The sequence below is a fragment of the Molossus molossus genome, unplaced genomic scaffold (genome assembly GCF_014108415.1).
Source record: "Molossus molossus isolate mMolMol1 unplaced genomic scaffold, mMolMol1.p scaffold_m16_p_12, whole genome shotgun sequence".
NCBI classification, from domain to species: domain Eukaryota; kingdom Metazoa; phylum Chordata; class Mammalia; order Chiroptera; family Molossidae; genus Molossus; species Molossus molossus.
Window position 1 is genome coordinate 85,501,688 of NW_023425347.1, and position 19,137 is coordinate 85,520,824.

The 19,137-nt window shown below is 42.3% G+C and overlaps 1 protein-coding gene across 5 annotated transcripts in view; it reads right to left on the reverse strand.

Moving 5' to 3' along the window:
- Positions 1–19,137, reverse strand: part of STX12 (syntaxin 12) — a 48,192-nt gene that overhangs the window by 18,434 nt on the left and 10,621 nt on the right. For 2 of the 5 annotated variants that reach the window (XM_036256302.1, XM_036256304.1), the window contains exons 2-3: positions 5,396–5,465; positions 3,569–3,668 (exon numbers count right to left, since the gene is read on the reverse strand). In XM_036256302.1, the coding sequence (XP_036112195.1) occupies positions 3,569–3,668; positions 5,396–5,465 (170 nt within the window). Of the gene's footprint in view, positions 1–3,568; positions 3,669–4,780; positions 4,855–5,395; positions 5,466–7,350; positions 7,375–7,700; positions 7,781–19,137 lie in introns of those variants that run through there. The other 3 variants (XM_036256306.1, XM_036256303.1, XM_036256305.1) reach the window with 3 other exon arrangements.

The following is a 19,137-nucleotide window of genomic DNA, read 5'->3' on the forward strand; positions in this document are numbered from 1 at the left end:
TAGAGAGAGACAAGGGAGAGGGAGAGTGATAGAAACATCAATAAGAGAGAATATTGACTGGTCGCCTCCTGTATGCCCCCCACTGGAGATTTGGCCCACAACCTGGGCATGTGCCCTGACTGAGAATCAAACTAGCAACATCTTGGTGCATGGGTCGACACTCAACCAGTGAGCCACACTGGCTGAGCCAGTTTTAACATTTTAATAAAAAACAATCTCTGGGTCCATTCTGAGTTCAACAGTAATTATTTGGTTTTTGATCCTTTAGGGAACCAAAATTCTGAATTGCAATTCCCTCTGAGATTACCACTGGCCGGACTGATGTAGTAAATTTTATGTAAACATTCCTTCTAGATTGTTCCCACTTTTTAACTATTATAAATAAAGCTAAAGTGAGCCCCAGTGATAGCTAATATTTATATAGTGCTTACCACGTGCGTGTACTATGATATAAGTACTTCATATAATAATCTATTTAATCTATACAAGAACCTATATTAGTTAGATACTATTATAGTTCCTATTTTACAGATCAGAAAACCGAGGCACAGAGATTGGTTAAGTAATTTGCCAGGGTGCCCTGGCTGGTCTGGCTCAGAGGTTAGAGTGTTGGCCCGCAGACTAGAGAGTCCCGGGTTTGGTTCCCGCTAGGGGCACATACCTTGGTTGCAGTTTGTCCCCGACCCCGGCTGGGTTGTGTGGGAGGCAGCCACTCGATGTGTCCCTTTCACGTAGATGTTTCTCTCTCTCTCTCTTCCTCCCACTCTATCTGAACAAAAAATGGAAAAATGTCCTCTGGTGAAGATTTTTTTTATCCTCACCTAAGGACATTTTTACATTCATCTTGAGATGGGGGGAGGGGAGAAACATTGATGTGAGAGAGACACATCGACTGGCTGCCACCCGCACGACCCCAACTGGGGCAGGGGACAAGCTGCAACCGAGGTACGTGCCCTTAGTGGGAACCCGGGACTCTTTGGACCACAGGCCGATGCTCTAACCACTGAGCCAAACCGGCCAGGGCAACACACTAAATTTTAAATGAGGGTATTATATTCAAAAGGAAAGTTCAGAACAGGAATTGGCAGTAGAGGTTTAGAGTCTTAGCAGCTAGGGCTAGAAAAAGATCTGGGCATCATGTTCATAAAGGCAGGGAGCCTATAAAAATAGATAGGACTCCTGAGGGAGAAAGCATAGAGTGAGAAAATTACAGAATCAATGGCAGAGCCTTAGGGCATGCCCACTTCTAGGAAATTAGAGTCAGAGAAGGAGGCTGAGACTCAACCTGGGATAAGAAAAACAGGCCAGAAAGGGATCACCAGAATTGGGGGACAGAATGAAAGGGAATCATGGAAAGAAAAGTTTCAGTGGAGACAGGATGGGCAAGATCAAATGTATCAGAGAAGTGAGTAAAAACCAAAAAATGCCACTGGATTTAGCAGCTAGAAGATCACTAATGATAGTACAAGTATGAAAAAATACTGAAAGTAGAATATATGGCATGATGTATAGGACAGTAGCAAAAGATGAGTGATGTGGCAAAGATTAATTAGATGAAGAAAGATTTGAAAGGAAAAGAGTATTTAGCGCTACAGGAGGAAGGGAATCACCAGAGAAAGTATGTCTGTAGATCTATTTCGTGTTCTTTATGATCCAAGATAATGGAAGGAAAAAATAGCATGCATAATCCAAAAATAACTTCCATCTGATTTTAGAATACATTAGATCCATTTTTTTTTTGTAGATTTAACTTTCTACTTATATTTTGCTTAGGCTACTATTTAACTCTTAAGTACTTTCAATACTCTGGATCAGACCTTTAGACTCCTTTTTTACTAGTACTATTACAAGTGTGTATTCCCTAAATGCACACCTGGGAGGAAGAGAAGGGTAGTTTGTCCATAATTAAAGATCAGCATGAGTAACAACTAAAACAGACAGCACATATGGATAACCAAAAGGTGAGTACATAAAGATTACTTTTTATTTTAACTACTTTGTAGCAGGATGAGAAAGCATCTAGCCCTGGATCCTCTTGTGCAAGGGGTGCCAAAACACCTAAGACTGAACATATACTTCATTAAATAGCTTGCCAGGTGTAGGTTAAACTAATGATCTTCAAACTTTTTCGATGGATACACAGCAAGAATATGACATCTTGATCCAGTATCATATACATGATATATACATGATATCATATACAAGTTTCATGTAATAATCACACACTCCATTTCTACTCAATGTCAAAATGATGGTCATAACATACTAATATTATTTTATGTTCCAATAGCCACAATTCACAGATAACCCCTGGACAGGGAAATTGTAACTTCATCTTTGGAGCCATTCATCAGAGATAGGACATCACCATTTAAAAAGTTCAATAATAGGCCCTGGCCAGGTAGCTCAGTTGGTTAGAGCATTGTCACAATACACCAAGGTTGTAGGTTTGATCCCTAGTCAGGGCACATATACAAAACAACCAATGAATGCATAAATAAGTAGAACAACAAATTGATATTTCTCTCTCTCTTCCCCTTTCTCTATCTAAAATAAAAAAAAGTAATATGGCCCTGGCCGGTTTTGCTCAGTGGTTAGAACATCAGCCCATGGACCAAAGAGTCTCGGGTTTGATTCTGGTCAAAGGCACGTACCTCAGTTGTGGTTTGGTCCCCGGCCCTGGTCAGGTCGTACGGGAGGCAACCAGCTGATGTGTCTCTCTCACATTGATGTTTCTCTCTCATTCTCTCTCTTTCTTCCTCCCACTCTATCTGAAGATAAATGAAAAAATATCCTCAGGTGAGGAGTAAAAAGAATTTAAAAAGTAATATAAGTTAAGTGCCCCCCATGAATGGTGTAGAAGCTAAAAGCAAAAAGAAGTCACAACAGGCTTAGGTAGATAAAGTTTTTTTTCCCTGGAAGAGAGAGGAATTGAAGTAGACCATGAATGACAGGTAAAAGAGTCAAGCCACAGAGGAGGGACACAGCTGACTTCATGAATGTGTGAAAAAAAGGCAGGTCATATCAAGGGAACAATGAATCCCTATAAAAAGTGTGTTTTTAAAGGATTTAAATGGCCACTGAATAAAATTACTTAAAAAGAGAAGTCTTTTTTCCCTGAGCATTTCCCCAACCAGAGACCTATGAATGACTCACAATGGGAAATGAAAGTGACTGCAAAATATAAAAGACATATGATTGAAATTTATAGATACTGGATCAAGCCTGAAAACATAAAACTGCTAGCTAAAACACAAAAAGATATAAATACTAAGATTCTTTTTTAGTTAAACCTATTTTATTAATATATTAGTATGTTATTACTAATAATGGCAGCAGCCACCACATACTGAGTACCTACTAAGTGCCAGACACTTTGTAAGATCTGGTGCATACATTCTTTCTCTTGTCACAGTGGCCACTTACCCCATTTTACTGATAATGATGCTGAGGTTTAGAGAAGGTCTATCTAGCATCAAAGGCCAAGTTACTTTTATTTCATATACTGTGTTTCCATTCAAACAAAGTCCTTTCTTATTAAAAAACAAAATAATCAGAAAATACCTACCTGTTCTGAAGTAGATAAGGGAAGGGGCAAGGATCCTAATTCCTTCAGTAATTCATTTGTTTCCTTGGCAAGTTGATTTGTAGAGTGTTGTAACTGCTGCCTAAGAGAGAAAAGACATGTTTCAGGATATTCTCATTTTCTGAGAACTGTTATAATTAGTATCAGCTTGTTCTCAAAGTGTCTCACAATACAGGGAATGAAGGGGCACTTGAAGAAACAGGTTTCTAGATGCCCAGGTTCACAACAAACCCACTTCAAGGCTTCTTCATATTACTGAGTAGAAAGAACCTGCCTCAGTGTAATCTGATGATCTGGTATTTTAACTCTTTGGAAGAAAAGAAAAGCATATCAGCAGTTTTGATAGAAATATAAGAACAATTGCCCCCACAGCTAAATCTAATAGTTTTAACACACTGAAATAAACTCTCTCACAAAACTCTCACACTGAGTTGCCCAGGAGTCCTGCATAGTTACTGTCACAGTTCACTGCCTAAAGACAGAATACTGGTGGTTCAATGAAATGTGCATTAAAGCTCAGCTCCCGCCTGGCCAGTATGGCTCAGTGGTCAACCCATGCACCAAGAGATCACTAGTTCGATTCCCAGTCAGGGCACATGCCCAGGTTGTGGGCCAAACCCCAGTGGGGGGCATGCAGGAGGCAGCCAATCAATGTTCTCTCTCATCGATGTTTGTATCTCTCTCTCCCTCTCCCTTCCTCTCTCTCTAAAAAAAAAAAAAAAAATCAATAAAAAAATAATAAAAATTAAAAAATAAATAAATAAAAACTCAGCTCCTACCCCTTGGAACAACCTTCAAAGATCTACTCCCAAGTTCTTGCTTAAAGCTGGTGCTTTTTTAGCTTTAGCTTTGACTCCTTACCAGTCCTGTATGCTTGACTTTCTGCTTCTTCCCTCTAAAACAAAAAAACCCTATAGTGTGTGAACATATATGAGGAGTAAAAAGAGAAGCACATGAAAGAGGAAAGAATATGCAATATATTAGGTAGGATTGAAAAGTAGTGGAAATACAAAAAGAGTCATGATTTCCTCTGCTATCTGGACATTTCTACAAAGGTCTTAAGGGAGGACAGAGAAACCACACTACTAATTATTAATGTTTTTTTCACTGCAAAGGGGCCTCCAAGATAAAAACAAGGGAGTCAGAAACAAGAGGGAGTCAATGAGGAGTCTGAACATCCCAGAAAATACTAACATATCCAGAGATATTTCACATCTCCCTGGAAAAAGCTCCAAGTAGTAGTAGGTCATTCTCTTACTTCACAATGTCTAGGACAGGAAACAAAGAACACTGTTCAGGATATTTTAAAGAGAAAGAATAGAACTTCTAAAAGCAGAAATGTACTCAAGAAGAATGTGATAAAAAAATCACGTATCCCTACTACCAGTCTACTATTCTCTCAGACTCCCCTGGGGTCATTCAGAATAAATGTTTCTAATAATGTATGTAGTTGAAAATCCAACTAGATGAGATGAGCTCTGCAGATCATCGAGTCCTCTACAAACAGGGAGGTTCATTTAGGCAAAATATAGCTTAAGAAGTAGGGGTTCCCTTTTCTATTTCCCTCAACTGTTCTATTAAACTGCCCAAGGGAAGAAAGAACCAGAGATCAAGGACTTTAAGAGGCAGGGAAGATCATAATCCCTTAATAAATTTTGTTGCCCCCCCTTCTAGATCCAGCTATTACCTCAAGTCCCACTGCCTCTCATTCTGACTTCACAGGCCTGACACCTAAGGTGCCATGCAGCAATGACAAGTGTGTCCTCAAAGGGCCCTCACAAAACCCAGCCTTGTTAGGAAGCTACTCACAGATTTTCCTGTAGCTTGGTGGAGTCCTGCTTAGTTCCTAGTTGGCTCATCAAATTCTTCATCTGAGCAGCTGAGGAGAAGTGGGGGGTGAGGGGAGAGATTTGTTAAAAGAAAAACAGATTCATCATGAACACCCTATGTCTAAGATCACCAGTTTCTTTCCACATCCTGAACAAGTACATGCAACTAATAGAAAGCTTGCTATGAACAAACCCTTGGCACATACATTCTCTTACAACTAATTCCAGGGTTTGCCTTTGTTCTATAGAGTAACTACATCTCTAAGTGGAGGATGGTGGTTTTGTTCATCTCCCCCAAAGAACTTCAGAATTTTTCCAGATTCCCCATGGCACTGGATAAATAATCACCTTTAGAAGGGCCTTAATACTAAATAGCAATTCACAGTAAAAACTACAATCCATCAGTACACAATAATCTTTTTTCTTGTTAATCTTCACCCAAGGATATTTTTTCCATTGATCTTCAGAGAGAGCAATATCGATGTGAGAGACACATTGATTGGTTGCCTCCCGCACACACCCCAACCAGAGCCAGGGATCAAACCTGCAACCCAGGTACATGCCCTTGACAGGAATCAAACCATCAACCCTTCAGTGTGCAGGCTGGTGCTCTAACCACCGAGCCACATGGGCCAGGACTACAATAATTATGTTTGTTGTTGTTCAGATAGAGTGGGAGGGAGAGAGAGAGAGAGAGAAATATCGACATGAAAGGGACACATCGAGTGGTTGCCACCCGCACGACCCAACCAGGGCCGGGGACAAACTTCAACCAAGGTACGTGCCCTTAGCGGGAACTGAACCCGGGTCTCTCTGGACCACAGGCTGACACTCTAACCGCTGAGCCAAATCGACCAGGGCTAATTATGTTTGTTTTTGCATTTATCTTTATAGAGCGGGAGGGAGAGAGGGAGGAAGAGAGAGAAACATCAATGTGAGAGAGACACATCGACTGGCTGCCACCCACACAACCCCAGGAACTAGGGACAAACTGCAACTGAAGAACGTGCCCTTAATGAGAACTGAACCCGGGACTCTCTGGACCACGGGCTGACACTAACCACTGAGGAAAACCTGTCAGGGCCACAATAAATTTTTATAGTAAACATTTTTGGAAAAACAATGTATATTTACTATTAAAAAAAAGTTACTGCCCTGGCCGGTTTGGCTCAGTGGTTAGAGCGCCGGCCTGCGGTCCCGAGAGACCCGGGTTCGGTTCCTGCTAAGGGCATGTACCTCAGTTGCAGTTTGTCCCCGGCCCTGGTAGGTCGTGTGGGTGGCGGCTACTCGATGTGTCCCTTTCACATCGATGTTTCTCTCTCTCTTCCTCTCTCCCCCTCCCACTCTACCTGAATAAAAAATAGAAAAATGTCCTCAGGTGAGGATAAAAAAAAAAAAAGTTACTGCCCTGGCCGGTTTGGCTCAGCAGTTAGAGCGTCGGCCTGCGGTCCGGAGAGACCCGGGTTCGGTTCCCGCTAAGGGCACGTACCTCGGTTGCAGTTTGTCCCCGGCCCTGATTGGGTTGTGCGGGTGGCAGCCACTCGATGTGTCCCTTTCACGTCGATGTTTCTCTCTCTCTCTCTCTCTCTCTCTCTCTCTCTCCCCCCACTTCCACTCTATCTGAACAACAAAATGGAAAGGTGTCCTCAGGTGAAGAGAAAAAAAAAAAAAGTTACCGCCTGGCCAGTGTGGCACAGTGGTTGAGCGTTGACCCATGCACCAAGAGGTCACCAGTTCAGTTCCTGGCCAGCGCACATGCCCAGGTTGTGGGCCAAATCCCCAGTGGGAGGCATGCAGGTAGCAGCCAACCAATGTTCTCTCTCATTGCTGTTTCTTTCTCCCTCTCCTTTCCCCTCTCTCTAAAAATCAATAAAGAAAAAAAAAAGTTACCACTGACTGAGCACCTCTATGTGCCAGGCACTTTGGATATATTACCTTATTAATTTTCACAGCAACAATCTGAAGTAGATATATCTTCATTTTGCAGGTGAGGAAATGTATTTAAAGCAGTATCTTACATAAGGGTACACAATAAGTAGAAGGTCAAAAAGTCAACCACAGGGACATACCTATGTTCTTTCAACTATGCTGTCTATAGTCAAATACAAAGTGTTGTTCAGATAATTCTACTTTTTCCTAGATATTTTGCTAAGACTAGGAATGATCATGTTTGAATCCTGGATGTGTAAGTCCCTACCCTAGACCAGCAGCGATCCAAAGGAACTGATTATCAGTAAGGAGGAGCACTCCTAACACCAGCCTGCCTGAGAATCTGAACACCTCACCTGTCCTCACTGATTTCTGCAACAGGAATAAAGCCCTCGATTTCTTTTGTGTCCTGCTTTCTATTTTCTCTTTCTGTTTGGCAAGGAAGGTAAGGGAGAGTTATTCATTCACTCATCATTCATTTGTAGAGGCTTCAATTTTATTGTATAATTTCCTTCTTTGTTGGCTTGCTTGCTTTTTGGGGGGCATTCACTGTTTTTTATTACAAATAGCTAGAGAACTGAACACAATAATAGAGTACTCTTTGCCCAGAGGAAACACAATTATCTTCAAGCTTCATTAGAACTTCAACATAATATAACACAATAGGTATATGTGTTGGTAGTGATAATGGTGCCATATGTTAGACAAGTGAAGTCACACTGGACCTTGGTTCAGCAGTCTCAGTACTTAAGTTCTGGCTAAGAAAGAATTCAGAACCAAGACTGAATGTATGTAAGACAGTTTATTTAGAAAGTCACAGAGCCTGGCCGGAGTGGCTCACTGGACTGAGCGACCTCCCAAAGACTGAGAGGTCCCCAGTTCGATTCCCAGTAGGGAGCATGCAGAAGGCATCCAATCAATGTTTCTCTCATATCAATGTTTCTATCTCTCCCTCTCTCTCTAAAAACAAAACAAAACAAAAAAATCAATAAAAACATATTTAAAACAAAAAAAGAAAGTCACAGAGGTAGGATTAGGCTCAGGAAACAAGCTATAGAGGCTAAAAAAGGGCCCTTAGAGCCTTAGAGAAAGACAAGGAAAACAGGCCTGGGAGAAGCGGGTGGGGGAAGGCACAGACTGCTCCTATAGAGAGAGCTGCGATGGGTTCTCTGTCTTGAGGGTATTCATCTGGAGGTCTAGAGAGGAGGGGAGAGGATCCCAAGAGAATATTCATCATCTTTCTTCCCCTTTGTGTCCTTTCAAGGTTGTGGTCTCTACTGATTAGTCAGCACCAGGGTAGGGGATCATTAGTCAACACAGCTGAACTTTTTTAATCCTCATCCAATGACACAGAGAGAGACAGAGAAATAGAGACATCTATGTGAGAGAGAAACATGAATAGGCTGTGCTCCACAGGTGCCTGAACTGGAGACCAAACCCAAAACCCAGGTAGGCACCCTGACCAGGAATCAAACTGGCAACATTTCAGGGCAAAGGACGACTCAACCAACTGAGCCACCCAACCAGGGCCCGTCATTATTTTTCAAATAGGTTTTCAATTTCTTGCTCTTTCTCTTATCCTTCTGGCACCCCCATGTTGGCATGCTTGAAGTTGTCCCATAGGCTCCTTACACTATCCTCATTTTTGTGGATTCTATTTTCTTTTTGATTGGGTATTTTTTGCTTCCTTATATTCCAAATCACTGATTTGATTCTTGGATTCATCTAATTGTACTCTGTAAATTATTCTTCGTTTCAGTTAGTGTATCCTTCATTTCTGACTCGTTCTTTTTTATGGTTCCCATGTCCTTTTTATGCTGTTGAAGTTCTCACTAAATTCCCTGAGCATCCTTATAACCAGTGTTTTGAACTCTAAATCTAGTAGATTGCATGTCTCATTTTATTTATTTGTTTCTTGAGTTTGGTTCTGTTGTTTCATTTGAGACATGTTTCTTTGTCTCCTCATCTTGACAGCCTCTCTCTGTTTGTTTCTATGTATTAGGTACAGCTGCTATGTCTCCTGGGCTTGGAATAGTACCTAATGCAGTAGGTGTTCTGTAGGGTTCAGTGCTACAGCCTTCTCCATCACCCAAGCTGGGCACCCCAACGTGAACTGTACACCTTCCTGTTGTAGTTGAGCCTTGATTGCTGTTGGCATGTCAATGGAAGGGACCCCCAGGCCAAAAGACTGCAAGGACTGGCGGCAACCACTGATTACCAATCACCAACCACCATGCAGGATCGACTGTGCACGGTCCCACCCCATGGAGCAAGATTTACTTCATGGGGGTTTGGTGCCTACTGAGTACGCCCCTGCTGTGTTGCTTGCTTGGGTGGTGCTTCAAAGTGGTCTGAAACTGTCCACCGGGTGTGCTAGGGCCTCCGAAAGGTGCAGGCCAAGGTCAGCCACTGCCTATGTTCTGCCTGGGGCCACCCAGCATGAGCTATAAAGTGATCTACAGATGGCTACTACTTGTGCTGGGCTTAGAGGTGCCCAGGAAAGGTCCAGCTGTGAACCAAGACTGGCTGCCGCTACTGCCTGGCCTGGGGCCGCTTATCCTGAGGTATAGGGCATGCTGAGGCCAGATGCTACCCTTTTGAGAGATTTTAGGAAAGTCTGAAGCATAAACCAAGACAAGCCATTCATATAAAAAGCCACTGGAGCGTATCTCAGTGGTTGAGCATCAGCCCACACACCAAGAGGTCGCCGGTTCAATTCCTGGTGAGGGCAACATGCCCAGGTTGTGGGCCAAATCCCTAGTGGGGGGCATGCAGGAGGCAGCCTTTCTCATCAATGTTTCTCTCTCTCTCTCCCTAAAAAAAAAAATCAGTAATAGAAAAAAAAAAGCCACTGGTAACAGAATGGGTGGGCCCCAACTGGATGGGTGGGGTAGGGTCTTAGGGAATCACCAGGGCAGGGCAAACAGTATGAGCCTGGTTGATAGAGACTCAGATGTGGTGCCCCCTTGCCAGCTCTATCTGTGTGTTTGCAGCGGGGGAGTCTCAGAAAAGGAACAATGGCCTCTGCCAGCACTTTTTTCTGGCAGAAAGCTCCCACCCTCACCCTGATGACAGACAATTCAGTTCCTCCCTGTATGTCCTTGCTGCCTTTTAAGCTGCTGCCCCAGTGCTGGAACTCAGAGGGAGTGAGTCTGATAAAGTCCATGTGTGATCCCTTTAAGAGGAACTGCTTGAGACTCCATCAGCCTTCCATCTCACTCAGACACAACCCTCTCTGGTTTTTACAGCCAGAAGTTATAAGGATTTCTCTTCCTGACACTGGATCCCTGAGATCAGGGGCTGGTGTGAGGTTGGGACCCATCACTCCTCAGGAAGAACCTCCACAGCCAAAATATCCCTTCCTATTTTTATCTGCCACACATGGGTGTAGAAACAGTCTGACCTCTTTGTCCATCCTACCAGACTCGATGTAGCTTCTTTAAATCTCTAGTTGTAGGACTTCCATTCAGCTAGATTTCAGGTGTTCTAAATGATGGTTGTTCTGTAGTTTAGTTGTAATTTTGGTGTGGTTGTGGGAGGGTGAGTACTGCATTTACCTTCACTATCATGTTGACCAGTAGTCTCCTATCTACTGTCTTTTTGTATCTACAATAACATACCTTTGGAATGTCCAAGTAATCTCCTTTTCCAGACCTCTCAGGACACAGCCATTACACCAGAGCATGAAACTACAGAATCCCTCCTTATTGTCTTATTGTCCACATACCATCTCTATGTTGTAACTGATAACTGTCCTGTATATGTGTCTCTGTTTTATTTTTTATCCAATCTCAGAGATTTCCCTTTGCTTTCTCCCACATCTCTAATCTACCACCAATGAACTTCACATAACCTGCCTAAAGTCTCCTCCTTTGATTCGTTTGTTATTGTTGTTGTTAATCCTTACCCGAGGATATTTTTATTTATTTATTTTTTTACCTGAGGATATTTTTACATTGATTTTGTTTAGATAGAGTATAAGGGAGAGGGAGAGAGAGGGAGAGAGAGGGAAGAGAGAGGGAGGGAGGGAGGGAGGGAGGGAGGGAGGGAGAGAGAGAGAGAGAGAGAGAGAGAGAGAGAGAGAAACATCATGTGACAGAAACACATCGATTGGTTGCCTCCTACACAACTTCAACAGGGGCTGGGATCAAACCTGCAACCTAGGTACATGCCCTTGACTGGGAATTGAACCCTTGACTCTTCAGTCTACAGGTCAGTGCTCTAACTGCTGCGCCAAAATGGCCAGAGCATCTCCTTTGACTGTAATGTATAAAATAAGCTGTAAAAAACTGCCATTCTCTGGAGCATTTTCTCAATCCACTGAAATTTTGCTTCCAGCAACTTCATCAGTTTGGCTTAAATAAACTCTTCTAAGACTTTTTTTCATGGACAGCCTCTAAGTCTAATAAGAAACAATGATTAAGCAAAATCTTCTAATTGATTGGTGGGTGACTGTACTCCTGAGTGGAAATTGAACAACTAGTCCTTAGCAATGTGCACAAGTTATTTCTCCCTAGCCAAAACAATCACTATATCATGGATGTTTCGACCCAAATTTTCTAAAGTCAAGAATATATAGGTTTATAGCACTTTTAATTATGATTTAATCTTATTTTGAGACCATGTTTTTCTAGCAAAAATGTAACTCCTAGTTTATAATGGAAATACAAGATTCACTTGATTATAGAAAGCGGTAACCACTATAATTACTGCATTCTGTTAAGATAGCATTATATAAGCTATAAATAATTTTTCACAACTAACATGTGGAATTTCCTTCTTATCTAAGTCAAATGAGAATCACCGTATTACTAAAGCTATCAACTGGCTAGCCATACAACTAATTTATGAAAGAGGGCAGACATTCAAATTTACTAAGCATTTACTATGTGCCATTGGGCTATATACTTGATATGGTATAATAAAAAGTATATTTGGTCTTTGTCCCTGATTCCTGGCACAAAGCTCCTAAAACCCTTGGGATTTCCTGGTAGGGGTGTCTTTTGTTATTCATAAAGAGCCCCTTTTGAGCACAGTCAAGTTTATGCTAAGAGGTGACTTGGGTGGGGCCTCTAGTTAACCTTAGATTGGGTGGGGCAGGTCACCAGAACGACCAAGTGATAAGAAGGTTGGAACTTTCAGCCAGACCCAGGGACTTCAAAAAGGAGAAATGGTGGGGGGAGGGGTATAACTTAAGCTCTATATAAAGTCTTAAACTAGCCCTGGCTGGTTTGGCTTTGTGGTAGAGTGTCAGCCAGCGAACCAATGAGTCGTGGGTTCAATTCCAGCAAAGGGCACGTACCTCAATTACAGCCGGACCAAGGCTGGGGATGTGCAGGAGGCAACAAGTCCACATGTCTCTTTCACATCGATGTTTCTCCCTCTCTCTTTCCATCTCTCCCTCCCTCCTACTCTATCTGAAGATAAATGAAAAAATATCCTCAAGTGAGGATTAAAAAAAAAAAGGTCTTGAACTAGATTTGATAAACTTATGGTAAGTAGAAAGGGTGCCTTGAGCTCTGAGGTGGCAAGGTAGCTCATAACCCTTTCTTAGATACCTTGCCTGCGGCATCTCTTCCATCTGGCTCTTTCTGAATTAAATCCTTTTATAATAAACTGGTAACTTAGTGTTTTCCTGAGTTCTGTGAGCCACTCTAGCAAGTTAATAGAACCTGAGGAGGTGGTTATGGGAACTTGTTTCTGATTTGCAATTGGTGTGGAATGGGTGGGAGGCAGTCTTGTGGGAGTGAGCCCTTACTTAACCTGTGGAATCTGATGCTAACTCCAGGTAGTCAATGTAGGAATTGAGTTAAATTGTAGGACACCTAAATGGTGTCTGGAGAAGATGATTATTGCTTGGTGTGTGGAAAACTCACACATCTAATGTCAGAAGTAATTTATTGAGTAGAGGAAACAGGAGGAGTTTCCTTCCGTTACACTTGATAAGCATGACTTTATTTGATCCAACAATCCTTTAAATGAGCATTACTATCCCAATATTACAGATGGACATACTGAAGACCATGAAAGTGTTGACCAAAATTAATTTTAGACTGTAATAAGGAATAAAAGCATTTACTTGAGCAAAAAGAGCTGCAGCCCAGGAGACACAGATTCAGACTGCAACTAAATTGTGCTCCCACAAGACAAAAGAGAGGTCATCTTTTATAAAACATTCTCCTGCCCATGCCTGGCCAGTGTGCCTCAGTGGCTGAGTGTTGACCCATGCACCAAGAGGTCACCAGTTCAATTCCTAGTCAGGGCATATGCCTCGGTTGCGGGTCCGATCCCCAGTGGGGGGCCTACAGAAGGCAGTCAATTGATGTTCTCTCTCATCAATGCTTCTATCTGTCTCTTCCTCTCTCGCTAAAAAAAAAATTAAATTAAAAAAAAAAAGAATCTGCCCAGGCCAGTTTGGTTTAGCAGTTAGAGCGTCGGCCTGTGGTTCAGAGAGAACAGGGTTCGGTTCCCACTAAGGGCGCATATCTCGGTTGCAGTTTGTCCCCAGCCCTGGTTGGGTTGTGCGGGTGGCAGCCACTCGATGTGTCCCTTTCACATCGATCTTCCTCTCTCTCCCTCCCACGCTATCTGAACAAAAAATGGGAAAATGTCCTCAGGTGAGGATAAAAAAATAAATAAAACAAAGAATTTTCCTGCCCACAGTTCCTATTTTGGCCTATTTCATGTAAATGAGGTTTCCAAATTATATAGTTCTGATTGGTGTAAATCATGCAGTTATGATTGGTTGGTATAGATGCAAATGAGGATATTATTTGCATAGTTCTGATTGAACAGGGCAGGTCCCAGTCCCTTGGTAGAAAGACTAAAACCATGCCCTGGCCGGTTTGGCTCAGCAGTTAGAAAGTTGGCCTGCAGTCCAGAGACACCCGGGTTAGGTTCCTTCTAAGGGCATGTACCTCGGTTGCAGTTTGTCACCGGCCTTGGTTGGGCGTGTGGGTGGCAGCCACTCAATGCATCCCTTTCATGTCGATGTTTCTCTCTCACTCCCTCTCTCCCCCTCCTACTCTATCTGAACAAAAAATGAAAAAATGTCCTCAGGTGAGGATAAAAAAAAATTTCTTTTAATTAATTAATAAAAAAAAAAAGACTAAAGCTAGGGCTTCCCTGCAGTAGTTGACTCAGGCAGCACAAACAAATGGGGGGCATAGTGCAGAGAGTTCAGTCTGAGGTTTGTCCCAGTATTGAGTACATAAGGAGCTCTTGTCAGCAAATGGCTGTTAGATAATTCTTATTCATAAATTTTGGGCCATCAGTTGACCATGGGAGTCCATCTCAGCAGATAAATTACTTCTCAGGGTTCACAAGAGCTACAGAATTCATTCATTCAGAGTAGCTACTCTACCCTGTTCTATCTATGCTCTAGGAGACATCTGCTCTCAATAAGCTTACATTTTAAGGAAAAGAATAAAGAATAGCATATATCAGGTAGTGATAAGTACTATAAAGAAAAATTCACATAAGGGCTGGAATGACAGGGTATGGGGAGTGGGTACTAGTTTATATAGGGTGGCCAGAGACTTCTGCCAAGGTGACACTGAGTAGAGATCTTAGAGGAAGTGAAAGATCAAGACACATAAATATCTGGGGGAGAAGCTTTCTAGCAGAGAGTATTAAGTACAAAGTCCCCAAGGCAAGAGCACTTGGTGTGATGGAGGAACAGAGAGGAGGCCAGTGTGACTAGAACAGAGAGAGACAACAGAAGTAGCCAAAGAGAGGGAGGGGAGGGCAGACTGTATAGGGCCTTATAAACTAGTGCAAGGACTTTGGATTTTACTGAAATGGGAAGCCACTGATGAGTTTTGAGCAGAGTGTCATAATAACCAGAATTCAAACCCAGGGCTATTTTCAATGGCTATATTCTTTGTGCCATGTTATGTTCTCTCAAAAGGCTGACGCTTAAAGGAAATAGAATGTAGTAACACAGGGCAGGCCTCCAATAGTTCCCAGTGTTCCACTTAACCCCACCCCTGACTGTCTGATACCTCTTTAACTTAATAGCTCTCTGCTCTAGATAGGCTAATGTCCTTGCTCTAACCTGCTCCTTCCCCAGCTTCCTCCCACCTTGGAGAATATTCTTGTGTACTCAACAGAGTTCAGCATAGTACCAGGCACTTAGTGGGTATATAAATAATTACTGATTAATTGAGTTAGCCTCCCTTTTATACCATGACACTTTAAGACAGAAGATATGAATGAACATGAGCTAGCAATAATGAGATCTGAACTCTAAACCAGACTTGACCACTAACTAGGTGTGTGGCATCACTCATGTCATTTCATGTGCTGAGCCTCTTTCACCAACTGTATATGATATTCAGGTTGAACTACCATATACTGAGTACTTACTATTTGTCATAGTATCTTCTATTTGTGTGGGTGGATTTGTTTTTCTCATTAAAACTTTACAACTCTGTTAGGACTAAATGATCTCTAAGTACACCCACCGCTGCTCAAAGCTAAAATTCAGTAATAACAAAAAAGCTCCAGTCCCAGAATGATGCTGTGTAACCAAGGAATGTTTTTGTAAGCCAGAGTTTGGCTTAGAGAGGCTCCACCTGTGTACAAATGGACTGGACTGATTATATGCCTCTGAAGATCAGGGACCACATTCTACTCATTTTTGTATTTGCATAACCACATACTCATACACACACACCTCTAGATGACACATAAAGGTAGATCTTACAAAAGTTCAAGGAAACAGATCTCATTTTATTGAAGGTCTTTATAAAGTAGAGCATTTTCCTTAGAAACTATAGTGATATATCAAAGTATCAAGTTATTAATCATCTATCAAAACTTTTTTTAAAAAATAGAGGTCCTTTTATTTATTTTTTTATTTATTTATCCTCACCCAAGGACACTTTTCCATTTTTTCATTTTTTGTTCAGATAGAGTGGGAGGGAGAGAAGGGGGGGGGAGAGAGAGAGAGAGAGAGAGAGAGAAACAAACATCGACGTGTAAGGGACACATCGAGTGGCTGCCACCGCATGACCAACCAGGGCCAGGCACAAACTGCAACCGAGGTACACGCCCTTAGCAGAAACTGAACCCGGGTCTCTCTGGACCTCAGACCGACGCTCTAACCGCTGAGCCAAACCAGCCAGGGCTATCAAAACTTTTTAAAAAATTTTTTTCTTCATTGTTTAGAGAGAGAGGAAGAGAGAGAGAGAGAGAGAGATGGAAACATCAATTAGAGAGAAGATTGGCCGCCTCCTGCATACCCTCCACTGGGGATTTGGCCCACAACCTGGGCATGTGCCCTGACCGGGAATCGAACTGGCAACCTCTTGGTGCATAGGTCAATGCTCAACCACTGAGTCACAACAGCCAGGCCTATCAAAACTTATTAAATATTAGCCCTGGTCAGTTTGTCTCAGCGGTTAGAGTGTTGGCCTGCAGTCCAGAGAGACTCGGGTTCGGTTCCCGCTAAGGGCGCATGCCTCGGTTGCAGTTTGTCCCCGGCCCTGGATGGGTCGTATGGGTGGCAACCACTCGATGTGTCCCTTTCACGTCGATGTTTCTCTCTCTCTCTTCCTCTCTCTCCCACTCTATCTGAACAAAAAATGGAAAAATGTCCTCGGGTGAGGATAAAAAAAAAACACCTTATTAAATATGCCCTGGCTGGTATTGTTCAGTGGTTAGAGTGTCGGCCACATACCAAAGGGTCTTGGGTTTGATTCCCAGTCAAAGGCACATACCTGGGTTGCAGGTTCAATCCCCAGTCCCAGTAGGGGCACATGTGGGAAGGATGGAAGGAAGGAAGGAAGGAAGGAAGGAAGGAAGGAAGGAAGGAAGGAAGGAAGGAAGGAAGGAAGGAAGGAAGGAAGGAAGGAAGGAAGGAAGGAAGGAAGTCTGTCTGCCTGCCTGCCTTGCTGGGCCAGTGTGGCTCACAGTAGATTGAGCATTGCCCCATAGACGGAGGTCCTGGTTTGATTCCCAGTCAGGGCACATGCCTGGGTTTCAGGCTCGATCCCCAGTAGGGGGCATGCAGGATGCAGCCCATCAGTGTTTCTCTCTCACATAGATATTTCTATCTCTCTCACCCTTTTCGCTAAAAAATCAATAAAACATGTATTTTTTAAAAAGTGTCTCAACGACCCTTTTATTTTACATTTAAGAATTGTGTCCCTTAATAAACCTAAAGCCCAAAAAGAAACAGAATGTTTACATATATACTTATTTTTACTAGAGTGTATTTAAAATGTCAAAAAGTAAAGTGATACTCTTAGGAGAGATTTTTTATCAAAATAAATTGAGTCTAAAGGGTTTTCTAGTCAACTTGGTTAATAAGAAAACTCTTTTCTAAGTATTCTAGTAAATAAAAATTTTACTTTGGGTTAATTTGCTGCAACATTTTGGATGAAAATAATTGGGTATCTTCTCTGAAATGCTACATAATCCTGGAAACCACATAACTGGGTGAAATATAAAGACAATCAGTCAGTTCCATGAAGGCAATTTTGTTATTTTTAAAACTAGGTTTTGATTTTTCCTATTAATGACTTCATTTTTTAAAGGATGTCCTGGCTAAAATTTTTAAAAGACTACAAAGCAAATAAATTTATTTTACATTACAGCTAACATCCATACTAGGAACTACTCTAAATTGAACACTCTTTATGTGCTTTTAGCTGATATCAGCTGTAAGCAGAATCTGAATCTCCAAATGAACATTACTCCAAATCAAAGTCTAGTCATATCAAAATCAAGTGTCGCCTTAGCTGGTTTAGCTCAGCAGTTAGAGCGTCGACCCTCAACCAAAGAGTGGAGGGTTCCATTCTGGTCAAGGGCACGTGCCTCGGTTGTGGTTTGGTCCCTGGCCCTCGTTGGGGTCATGTGGGAAGCAACCAATCGATGTTTCTCTCTTTCTCTCTCTCCTTCCCACTCTGTCTGAAAATAAAGAGAAAAATATCCTTAGGTAAGGATTAAAAAAAAAAAAAAGCAAGTGTCATCAGAGGTGGGAAAAAAGATGTATCATCATTTGACAGACTCTAATGCTCTAATTCAGTATTTAAAACAAACAGCCCAGTCCAGCTGGTGTGGCTCAGTGGTTGAGCATCGACCCATGCACCAAGAGGTTGCCAGTTTAATTCCCAGTCAGGACACATGCCCAGGTTGTGGGCCTAATCCCCAGTGTGGGGCATGCAGGAGGTGGCCAACCAATGTTCTCTCTCATTGATGTTTCCATCTCTCTCTCCGTCTCACTTCCTCTCTCTCTAAAGTCAATAAAGAAAAAAAATTTTTTTTAATAAATAAATAAGTAAGTAAATAAAACAGCCCAGCCAGTGTGGCTCAGTGAATTGAGCATCATCCCAAGGGACTGAGAAGTCCCAGTTCAATTCCTGGTCAGAGCACATGCCTGGGTTGTGGGCTCAATCTCCCATGGAGGGTGTGTGGGAGGCAGCCAATCAATGTGTCTCTCATATCAGTTTCTATCTCTTTTTCCCTTTCTCGTTCTATCTAAAAAATTAATAAAAATATATTTAAAAAACAAACAAATATAACTTCAACAATAAAACATTATTTACAAAAAATTAGCCCTGGCCAGTTTAGTTCAGCGGTTAAAGCATCGGCCCGTGGACCAGACAGTCCCTGGTTTGGTTCCTGCTAAGGGCACGTACTTTGGTTGCAGTTTGTCCCCGGCCCTGGTTGGGGTCGTATGGGTGGCAACCAGTCGATGTGTCTCTCTCACGTGGATGTTTCTTCCTCTTTCCCTCCCGCTCTATCTGAAGATAAATGCAAAAATGTCCTCAGGTGAGGATAAAAAAA